Below are 12466 nucleotides of genomic sequence, written 5' to 3'. Positions count from 1 at the left end.
GGTGAATTATTTGGGTCCGCATGCTTTAAACTGTTTGAAACTGAAACCAGCCTTGCTGGCGTCCTTTGGAGCTTCAGTTCGCGACTCTTCGGACGATTTGCTGACGTTTTCATACACCTCGCTCACAGCTTTTGCCACTTGCTTGGCGATGATAGCAGCGAGACGCTTGTCTCTCTTTTCTTGGCGGGTAAGTGGGGTTCGGTGTCCAGATGACGACATGGTCTGCATCAGACATTGTCGTATGTCTCAGACACAACAAATCGAATCTCACCTCACACGTCTTACTATTTACTAAAGCTTAGAATCACGTCGAAACACGCATCACATAAACATGTAGGCACATAATCACAGAATCACGTAATCACAGAAGCACATAAGCATGTAAAGCACAGAGACACGTAAGCACAGAAGCACATACTCATTTAAACACAGAAGCAGTTAAGCACGCAGTTCTCCTATAAGCACACAGAGTATTCTGACTGCCTCAAGATCCTATCATTCAAAGCTCGCGTGTCGTTCGTATATAGCACATCGAGTAGTTTCGTATAATTGTATAGCATGCCGAGCATAGTATAACGTATATCGCTTCATAGTATTGTCTAGAATTGCTGCGACTTGTTACCGTTTTGAGATAGAAAAGCAATGCGGGTCGCGTGTATCGGTTGAAGTGATAGCAAAAATCGAACGATTCATCAAAATAAAACACATAGACAGATAATCACACATAAAACACACATAAAAATCAACGAATCATCAGAGTCGGCGGTTGCGGGCTCAGAATCGAAACACATAAAATCGAGAGATAGATTGTCTGCGGCTACTAGACATCGACTACCCAAAGCGATTCGACTATTCGCAGTAGACTTGTCGTCACCTTCAGACTCTTGGGATCGCGTTTCTGCCTCGATTCTTGGGCATTCCGCGTGTATTCCCTAGGTCATACTTGTGAGTTCAGGTCGTTGGAGTCCGTCGAGGCTTTGGTGAGACAAGTAAAAGTTGGAATAAGTTGCCAAGGTTTGGGTTTCACCCCTGGCTAAGCAATTTCTTCCCTGTTTTAGCAAAATTGAGGAGATTATTCATCAAAATACGGGTTTCACTCCTGATTTGATATAATTCTCCCCATTTGTTATCGAAAATAATGATGAAATCATTGATAAATGGATAAAATCAACATTGACCAAACGACCTAGTCGAGAGTTTGCGTGTAACACCTCGAAATTTTGTGTCCAATAATGTGTTGACACGTGTCATTAGATTACACGTGGTATTAAATACTAAATAAAATACTAAAGTTGACAAACCTTGAAAGTATGTAAATTCGAGGGTTAAAAATGTCAACGAGGGGTAAATATACTGTATAGTAACCCTGAATGATGCTCGTACCTTTAAACGAATAAATCATGGATGGTACGGAGCGAAACGCGGAAGAAAGTGAGAGATTACAAGCTACAGGGGTTAATTATGTCAACATGTTTAATTTATACCTCTGAGTGACCCTTTGATGAACCCGAGACTTTGTAACCGTAGAATACGCTCACTAGGATATACGATATAAATTTCGCGAAGTTCTGTTTTAAAACGAGAAAGTTATGATCAAATTCGTATGTGTAACGTCCATAATTTTTCCTTTAAATTTATTAAATGACAACATACTTTTCTAACAAAATTTGGGCATGACCCGTTTGTAAACGGGCGGTACCCTGTTTTTCATAATCAAATTTCATTTAAACTATACGCAAACATTCAAAAGACATGACATACACAACAAAAGATGACCTATTTTTAGTTTCGAAACCATTAAGTTTATGTACGCACTTACGACAACTTTTCAAAAGACAACCATGACCAAACTAGTTTTAAGTACAAAGCATAGACATAAGTAACTAGGTAATTTGACATTGACTTTATACAAAATGCGGAGCGCTTGACGGGCTTGAGGTGTGTTCGATCCGGGCAAAGCTTGATAGCTAGACATGAGATTTACCTACATGACCACAACATCAAAACTCATTAGAACAAAGTTTCCTTCTTTAACCCAAGAAATTAACTTACGGACTTGAAATAAACGTGACATTCACGACTTGTATTAAACTACATTCTTTCATACTTGTACGGTAGTGAGTTCCAACGGAACTTCATGCCAATCTTTCTAGTCTTACAATTTCATCATTCGACCCATTCAAGAGAAGGGTCCATTCATATATCTTAACCATGCTTGATTCAATTTAGCACAATTATGGATAAACACATATCTAAAATAAAACTAAAATTGTACAAGTAGCGTACCTCGGTGTTGATCCCCTTGTTGCTTCACTTGACTCGAACTTTCTTCCTTAACGCCTACATATAACCATTCATTCTTTTAATTCATGTTTCATGCTCATTTACACATATCAATCGATAAAACATCATACAATTTACTCATACTTCATAAACATGTTCAATTCATACAAGGTTTATGGCTTATATGACTAGCATTTTCATTGAGGCATTTTGTCAAACACTTGATGTGCATGTTATCAACAAAGCACAAAGTACAAGTATTTATTGCATAACCCTACTTATTCACCTTCTAATCTAACAAGAATCAATCAAGTTCATGACTTTCTTTCATCCTACACCATCTTAACTAATCTAATTTCTCTATCACATTCAGATTATGTATCAATTCACTTCCATAAACATATCATTATAAATCATCATGTTCATCTTCTTCCTACAACAAGTGGGTATGAACCCTAATCATCCAAACAATCAAAATTATACATATTCCTCAGTCTATTACGAATTCCTAACTCATAATTACACAAGATTTCCACATGATTTCATGATTGGGTTATAACCCACTTTCTACAAATCATCAAATCAGAATTTTCGACTTACCTTGTGTTGAACAAGCTTAGATAGTTCAAGATTGGAGCTCATGCATCAATTTAGGCCCTTAATTCCTTCCTAATCTTGTGATTTTTGAAAGTTAGGGTTTGTTCTTGGCTTCTCCCTCTGATCGATCCCACAAACACACCAGTACGTGTGTTTTGTGTTTCCCCCTTTTTCCTTTATTTGTTTAATTAAAACTTTTATTCTTTTTAACAAGTTTAGTCCCTTCACTTTCTTAGTTTGTTTATTTATCATTCAACTTTTCTTCCTATCAAGTTACTAGTATAACTACTTAACTAGGTTAAATATAACTTGTCTAGACATTTCAAATAACATAAATAAATTGCATATTTTGGGGTGTTACAAGTCTACCCCCCCTTAAAAGAGGTTTCGTCCCCGAAACCTTAATGCGTACCAAATAGTGTCGGGTAGAGCTTCCTCATTTCGTCCTCTAACTCCCATGTAAGATCCGATCCCTTCCGATGCTGCCATTGCACCAAGACTTGCTTCATAGTTTTGTTCCGAAGGTGCGTTACCTTGGAATCCTTGATAGCTATCGGCCTCTCGATATAATTCAATTTTTCATCCAGCTCAATTTCGTCAAGGGGCACATATGCCGTCTCATCCGCTAAACACTTTCTCAATTGTGACACATGGAATGTGTCATGTATTCCATCCAAAGTTGGCGGTAATTCCAACCGATATGCTACCTCCCCAACCCGGGCTACAATCTTGAAAGGTCCTATGTAGCGGGGACCTAGCTTTCCTCGCTTACGGAAGCGGATTATACCTTTCCATGGGGAAACCTTTAATAACACATAATCACCTATTTGAAATTCGATGGGTCGCCTCCTTTGATCTGCATAGGCCTTTTGTCGATCTTGAGCCGCTTTTAAACGGGCTCGCACAAGATCGATCTTCTCGTTAGTTTTAGCCACCACCTCGTTGGGTGCAATTTCTCTCTGTCCCACCTCTCCCCAACAAATTGGAGTTCTACACTTTCTTCCATACAACAATTCATACGGTGCCATTCGAATGCCGTTGTGGTAGCTATTGTTGTATGAAAATTCCACCAACGGCAAATGGTCATCCCAGCTTCCCCCGAAGTCTATCACACATGCCCGCAACATGTCGATAAGTGTTTGAATAGTCCGCTCGGACTGACCATCCGTTTGGGGGTGGTAAGCGGTACTGAAATGTAATTTTGTACCCATACTTTCATGAAAACCTTGCCAATATCGAGATGTGAATCGGGTATCTCGATCCGACACAATAGATACAGGAACTCCGTGTCGTGATATTATCTCGTTAACATAGATCTCCGCCATCTTTTCGGAAGAGAAAGCTTCCCGAATGGGAAGAAATGCGCGCTCTTGGTGAGGCGATCTACGATCACCCATATAGCATCGTGACCTTTCCTTGTCTTAGGAAGCTTGGTCACTAGGTCCATCGTCAATTCTTCCCATTTCCATACCGGAATCTCTAACGGTTGCAACTTCCCATATGGTTTCTGATGTTCTGCCTTTACCTGCAGACATGTCAAACATTTGGCAACATACTTAACAATATCACGCTTCATGCCGGGCCACCAATAACTTTTCTTCAAGTCCAAATACATTTTTGTAGCTCCAGGATGAACCGAAAATCGGGATTTGTGAGCTTCTTCGAGTAATACACCCTTTGCTTCGCTAAACCGAGGTATCCAAATACGACCATACATGGTTTTAATTCCATCGGATCTTTCTTCGAATTTATCCACAAACCCCTTTGTTCTTTCCTTTTTAGAATCCATTCCGCTTAGTGACTTGATTTGGGCTTCTTTAACCATTTCGAGAAATCGAGGTGTAATTACCATCTTCATGGACTTTACTTGAATTGGAGGCGGGTAATCCTTTCGGCTCAGGGCATCGGCTACTACGTTAGCTTTACCCGGATGATAAAGGATCTCACAATCATAATCTTTAAGAAGTTCTAACCACCTTCGTTGCCTCATATTTAATTCCCTTTGCTCGAAAAAGTATTTAAGGCTTTTGTGGTCAGAATAAATAACGCTTTTCGTACCGTAAAGATAGTGCCTCCATATCTTCAAAGCGAATACTACTGCAGCTAACTCCAAATCATGGGTTGGGTAATTACTTTCGTGTGTCTTCAATTGCCTAGAAGCATAGGCAATGACTCTACCCCTTTGCATCAAAACACATCCCAACCCTTGGTGTGACGCATCCGTAAACACCACCAAGTCTTCCGTTCCATCTGGTAAGGTTAGTACCGGGGAACTCGACAGCTTTTCTTTCAAGGTTTGAAACGCCCTTTCTTGATCTGCACCCCATGAAAACTTCTCATCCTTCTTGGTTAACTTGGTCAACGGCAAGGCCAATTTAGAAAAGTCTTGGATAAACCTCCTATAATAGCCTGCTAAACCCAAAAAGCTTCTTACTTCACTTGGGTTCTTGGGAGGTACCCACTTCATAACGGCTTCCACCTTTGACGGGTCTACTAAGATACCATCCGCATTAATCACATGACCGAGAAATTGTACCTCTCTAAGCCAAAAAGCACACTTGGAGAATTTCGCGTACAATTTCTCCTTGCGAAGTACTTCATGAACCTCACGTAAATGGCATGCATGTTCGGCTTTACTCCGGGAATAAACCAGGACGTCATCAATAAAATCTATAACGAATTTGTCTAACATGGGCCGACAAACTCGATTCATAAGATCCATGTACGCGGCAGGCGCGTTCGTTAATCCAAAGGACATTACTAAGAACTCATAATGCCCGTATCGCGTTCTAAAAGCCGTTTTCACCACATCCTCATCTCGCACTCTTAACTGATGGTACCCGGACCGCAAATCTATTTTTGAAAACCAACTTGCCCCTTGTAACTGATCGAAGAGATCATCGATTCGGGGCAATGGGTATCGGTTTTTCACTGTCAGCTTATTCAACTCTCGGTAATCGATGCATATGCGCATCGAACCATCTTTCTTTTTGACAAAAAGTACAGGCGCTCCCCATGGCGACACACTCGGGCGTATAAACCTTTGTCGAGCAATTCTTGTATTTGTACCATTAACTCCCGCATTTCAGTTGGGGCCAACCTATAAGGGGCCTTGGCTACGGGTTTGGCATCAGGGTACAATTCAATCTTGAAATCCACTTCGCGTTCTGGTGGAAGCCCCGGTAAATCTTCCGGAAAAACATCAAGAAACTCGTTCACGACTTCAAACTCTTCTATCTTAGGGGTATTCTGCTTAGTATCCACCACGTAAGTTAGAAATGCCTTGCTTCCATTTCGTACGTACTTGTATGCTTGGGCTATAGAACAAAGCTTCGAGTTGATATTCCTTTCCCCTTGTATGCTTACTCGTTTTCCTTCCGATGTTAACACATGAATTACCTTCTTCTCACATTGAATTTCGGCCTGATGTTTAGCTAGCCAATTCATGCCAACTATAACCTTAAATTCCCCCAATATCATGGGAATAAGGTCAATGGCAAACTTCTCGTCTTCAATGATTATTTCACAATCTCTACAAACTTCGTGCAACAAATAACTCTTACTATCGGCTATTTCTACTTCTAATGGTACATGCAGTCTTTCGATTTTAAAGGAGGGGTGTGACACTAATTCACTTGATACAAACGATCTACTGGCACCGGTATCAAATAACACGTACGTAGGCATCGAGTTCAATGAGAATATACCTGATACAATATTCGGGTGGTCCTTCGCTTCCTCGGTTGTGATCTGAAACATCCTCCCCTTAGCTCTTGGGGCTTCCTCCTTTCTTGCTTCCTTATCGGTTTTCTGTTGAAGCTTGGGACACTCAGCCTTAATATGACCCGGTTGGAAACAGTTGTAACACGTTCTTGAAGGATTAGGACACCTATAGTATGGGTGTCCCTCTTGACCACAATTGTAACAGCCCTTCTTCCCTTTCAAACACTCCCCCGTGTGTAACTTTCCACACGTTTTGCATTTCGGAACACTACCCTTCGCCTTATCCTTCTTGCTTTGATCTTGAAATTTTGGTTTCTTTGAAGGGCTCGAGCTGGAAACATTTTCAGATACTCTCTTTTCGCCTCTTTCTGCTTGTCTTCTTATTTCAATCTCCCTATCTCGGGCCAAGTCAATGAGCTCATTCAAAGTTTCACATTTAGCGGGAATTATGAACTCCCGATATTCAGCCTTCAACATACCGTAATAACGGTTTATCTTCATTCTTTCCGTTCCTGCTATATCTTTACAGAACTTCAGCTTGTCAAGGAACACGTTGGTGATTTCATCAATGGTTTCATCTTTCTGACGAAGATGTAAGAAATCTTCTTGGATCTTGTCAATGGCAGATTGCGGACTGTGGTACTTTAGAAAAGGTTCCTTGAACTCTTGCCATGTCAAGACTTGAACTTTTTCTTCCCCAATCTCTTTACTATAAACATCCCACCAATCTTTAGCTCGGAGTTGTAGCAAACCGGTGGCGAACATCACTTGATCCTCCTTCTCACAATGACTCCTTATGAACACCGCTTCAGTACTTGCAATCCACCTTTGGCATGCTATAGGATCAATTTCTCATTTGAACGGTAACGGGTTGCACGCCATAAATTCTTTGTATGTGCATTTGCGAGTTCCTTTCTTTCCTTGCACTTCGCTAATCATTCCCTTCAACTCTTCCATCTTACCCGCCATCATTGTTTCTACCACTTCCAGCACATGACCTTCTACTTCTTGGGCTAAATGAGGAATACTTGCTTGCATTGCCCTTCCAATCTCTTCCGAGATCATAATTTTCAGTCGTTCTTGTTGCGTGGCTTCATCCTCATTCGTATCCGTCATCTACACATAAACATCATTCTTTATTTCAAGCATTCAATCATCCTTTCCATCATATAATCATTCTAATAGTACATAGCTTCCTTTGAAAGTTAACATTCATGCATTCTATCATTCTTTAGAGTCTTATTATAGCGTTTGCAATACTTCACGTATGATAGAAAACATTAAGCAGAACATCACAATTGAAAAAGGCTGAAAACAGTCTCCACCGTAAATTACGGTGTCACCGTAATTTACGGTGGCATTATTTCTTTTACGGTGTAAGGCTACTGCCTTACGGCAGAAGAATTTCGTCCCAGTGTCTACCGTAAGTTACGGTGTCACTGTAACTTACGGTGACGCCCAGCATACTTTGATGAATTTCTTATTTTGCAGCCATCTGTTCAACCCATTTTAACCCGTACCAGTCCGTTTCGTCCCAAACTTTTACACATCATCCCGTGATGATTTTCCTAACATTCCCTAACCAACTCATTCATAATACAAAATCAACTTTAAAGGTACTTACTTGCTTCGCGCCACGGGTCGAACACACTCTTCACATGAGCTTCCGGTTTGAGTTCAAGCATTTGATGCTTGAATCCCTCAAACCTACGCTCTGATACCAACTTGTAACGTCCATAATTTTTCCTTTAAATTTATTAAATGACAACATACTTTTCTAACAAAATTTGGGCATGACCCGTTTGTAAACGGGCGGTACCCTGTTTTTCATAATCAAATTTCATTCAAACTATACGCAAACATTCAAAAGACATGACATACACAACAAAAGATGACCTATTTTTAGTTTCGAAACCATTAAGTTTATGTACGCACTTACGACAACTTTTCAAAAGACAACCATGACCAAACTAGTTTTAAGTACAAAGCATAGACATAAGTAACTAGGTAATTTGACATTGACTTTATACAAAATGCGGAGCGCTTGACGGGCTTGAGGTGTGTTCGATCCGGGCAAAGCTTGATAGCTAGACATGAGATTTACCTACATGACCACAACATCAAAACTCATTAGAACAAAGTTTCCTTCTTTAACCCAAGAAATTAACTTACGGACTTGAAATAAACGTGACATTCACGACTTGTATTAAACTACATTCTTTCATACTTGTACGGTAGTGAGTTCCAACGGAACTTCATGCCAATCTTTCTAGTCTTACAATTTCATCAATCGACCCATTCAAGAGAAGGGTCCATTCATATATCTTAACCATGCTTGATTCAATTTAGCACAATTATGGATAAACACATATCTAAAATAAAACTAAAATTGTACAAGTAGCGTACCTCGGTCTTGATCCCCTTGTTGCTTCACTTGACTCGAACTTTCTTCCTTAACGCCTACATATAACCATTCATTCTTTTAATTCATGTTTCATGCTCATTTACACATATCAATCGATAAAACATCATACAATTTACTCATACTTCATAAACATGTTCAATTCACACAAGGTTTATGGCTTATATGACTAGCATTTTCATTGAGGCATTTTGTCAAACACTTGATGTGCATGTTATCAACAAAGCACAAAGTACAAGTATTTATTGCATAACCCTACTTATTCACCTTCTAATCTAACAAGAATCAATCAAGTTCATGACTTTCTTTCATCCTACACCATCTTAACTAATCTAATTTCTCTATCACGTTCAGATTATGTATCAATTCACTTCCATAAACATATCATTATAAATCATCATGTTCATCTTCTTCCTACAACAAGTGGGTATGAACCCTAATCATCCAAACAATCAAAATTATACATATTCCTCAGTCTATTACGAATTCCTAACTCATAATTACACAAGATTTCCACATGATTTCATGATTGGGTTATAACCCACTTTCTACAAATCATCAAATCAGAATTTTCGACTTACCTTGTGTTGAACAAGCTTAGATAGTTAAAGATTGGAGCTCATGCATCAATTTAGGCCCTTAATTCCTTCCTAATCTTGTGATTTTCTGAAAGTTAGGGTTTGTTCTTGGCTTCTCCCTCTGATCGATCCCACAAACACACCAGTACGTGTGTTTTGTGTTTTCCCCTTTTTCCTTTATTTGTTTAATTAAAACTTTTATTCTTTTTAACAAGTTTAGTCCCTTCACTTTCTTAGTTTGTTTATTTATCATTCAACTTTTCTTCCTATCAAGTTACTAGTATAACTACTTAACTAGGTTAAATATAACTTGTCTAGACATTTCAAATAACATAAATAAATTGCATATTTTGGGGTGTTACAGTATGCGAGGGGTTAAAAGCGTCAACAATAAAAGTTAAGGCTTTTCAGATAGTAATTAAACTAACCGGGGACTTAACAATGCGGGTAAAAGTCACGAGGCCCTTAATTGTAAATAATCGAGGGCCAAATCGCAAAGTTACCCCTTCGAAACCGAAAGGTCAGGTAATCATTACAAAAGATTTGAAAATCTTGGAAATCAGGTCTAATGCGGGCCGCTTAAGGTTATGGGTGATTTAATGCGGGCCGCGCGCCCCCTGCGGATTTGATCTCTGACTTTAGGATTCATGCGGCCCGCGTCCGAGTTGCTGAATCCTAATGCGGGCCGCGTGAAGGTCCCAGATGCAGAATTCTTGGACAGATTCATTGTTTGAGCATGTGAACGATATTATATGCATTAATTGAAGCATGGGCGCCCTCTACATGTCCCCTAGCACTATAGGACACCTGCTGATCATCCATGAGCAATCCTAGAGTGAGTTGTAATGATCTTAAGCATGGAAATTCACTATAAAAGCCAATGCATTGTGCACAATTGAATTACACCTCAAACCTGCATTCTAGTTCACTTCTGGAGCTCTAAAGCATTCTCTCATCATTCCTAGTCGTGCACCAAGCTTCTGTAAGTGTGCCTACCCTTTTGTGGCTTAGTTTATGCATAGTTTAGCTTAAAAGTCAATCTGTCGTAATTAACGATCGACTTTGTGATAAATCACAAATGGTCCAGTGGTTTATCGAATCAAAGATAGTTATATGTTGGTAATCATGTGGGCTTTAAACCCCTAAAAGGGCACCCACTGATTCCCACTCTAACTAGTCCAAATATCGAGTCAAACGTGCTTAGAAAAAGTCAACAGAAATGCTATTTTGCGATTTCATGCATAATCTGTAATGTAGATGATATGTAACCTGTTTAAACACTCATAAAACATGATAATAAGTATATTAACTAGTCTAAGCTTGTTTGATCCGACCATTTACTGTTTTGACCCGGTTCGGAGCCGAAAGTCGCAAAGCTTTGACTTTTGCTTTGACTTCAGTTCTGACCCGTTAAAGTATGATTTAGATATGCCTTAGGACTCTCTTAGGACCAGGTTACATGATGGTATAACCCTCTGTGACCGGTTCGTTGTTTGTCCGAGTCTTTTACACCTTTCTGTTAAATGCTTAAAAGTTGACCGAAACGCCCTTTTTAATTTAAAACGAGAATTTTGGACATGTGAAAGAACCATAACCTTAGTTACTGATTTCTAAGCATGTCCCTAAAATTTCACGTCAATCCGAGGTCCAGAATAGGAGTTATGCTAAATAGCGCAAATTACGGAAACTTTAGTAATTAAATAGCGCAATTAGCATAACGCCTATCTAAACCCAGATTTCGACACCAAACCTTTTACACACTGATGTAAAACAATATTTTGGGATTTTTAAAGATTTTTAATTATTTTTAACCTGCTCATAACCTGCGGTTATGGCAACGGTTCGGTAAATACCGAATATACCCTTTTCAGCCATAACTTGAGTTCTACAAGGTCTTTTGACCCGATTCCAGTTGCTACTGATTTTAAATGATAAATAAAGTATTTTGGACTTTATAAACTGTTCGGGAAACTCAGATTCCTGTAGAACTCAGAAACCTCTTTTATGATCTTTAAAAAGACCGAAATAACCCTACGGGGCATAAAATGGATTTAAATTCGTTACGGGCATTATGGAAGGTATCCTACTGATACCACAGCCTCTTTAAAGTATATTGACTTAGGAAACCAGTGTAGGACTCTTACGGTTACCCGTTACGCCTTTTTGCGCGCACGGTTCGGTTTATGTAACTAGTTTACATAAACTAGCCGAAACGGGTCAAACCTTATTGTTTTGACCCCAAAATCCAGAGTGTGATTATTATACCCATATAAAACAAGTCTTCGAACATGCAAGCTCCTTCCAGTACAAGAAGTGAGGAACCACAGAGATGAAGAAGAAACCTCTTTGAACCTGCGAGACATTCTACCTTGCATAGCTCAACACCCTCATACCGTCATTCTTTTGGTCCAAACTCAGAAAATGACCCCAATAACCCTCAACCATCGTTCATACCTCTCCAGCGATCTGCTTCGCACCGTTCTTATGGCGATCCTTCACCTTTCTTCGTAGGACAGTTTAACCCGGCGGATTATGTCCAAGAGCCAATAGAGTATTGATGTGTGTAAAATGCAACATATAAATTACATCAATGAGGCATAAAACTAACCCTTTTTAAGTACTAATGTTGGAAAAAGAGTGTTTTTGTCTTCCTTTTGTATTTTCAGGATTAAATGAGCTCAAATTCACAAAAGAAGCAAAAAGACAGCTAAATCTAACATAAATACAAGAAACGGAACACAAGTGGACTGCTCGACCCCTCAACGGCATCCTCCCAAGCAAAATAGAGAAGGCAGAAGACTGAACACGCCCCGTGCTCAGCCAGCACGGGGCCGTGCCCAAGAAGCATCAGAAAAGACAAACC

General features: G+C 39.5%; 1 protein-coding gene and 1 long non-coding RNA gene across 2 annotated transcripts; both read right to left on the bottom strand.

Moving 5' to 3' along the window:
* Positions 1–4301: 4301 nt before the first annotated feature.
* Positions 4302–7368, bottom strand: LOC110883290. Its single transcript, XM_022131086.1, has 3 exons — positions 5922–7368; positions 4939–5373; positions 4302–4405 (listed from the first exon to the last, which is right to left on the bottom strand). The coding sequence occupies exons 1-3, from the start codon at positions 7366–7368 to the stop codon at positions 4302–4304; spliced, it is 1986 nt and encodes a 661-aa protein (XP_021986778.1).
* Positions 7369–8463: 1095 nt separating this feature from the next.
* LOC110883480 lies at positions 8464–9742 on the bottom strand. The gene is made up of 3 exons (XR_002560490.2): positions 9607–9742; positions 9010–9063; positions 8464–8707 (listed from the first exon to the last, which is right to left on the bottom strand). It is a non-coding gene; the product is annotated as an uncharacterized LOC110883480 (long non-coding RNA).
* Positions 9743–12466: the final 2724 nt, after the last annotated feature.

The sequence above is a fragment of the Helianthus annuus genome, chromosome 10 (genome assembly GCF_002127325.2).
Source record: "Helianthus annuus cultivar XRQ/B chromosome 10, HanXRQr2.0-SUNRISE, whole genome shotgun sequence".
NCBI classification, from domain to species: Eukaryota; Viridiplantae; Streptophyta; class Magnoliopsida; order Asterales; family Asteraceae; genus Helianthus; species Helianthus annuus.
This window is presented reverse-complemented; position numbering and strand designations above follow the sequence as displayed.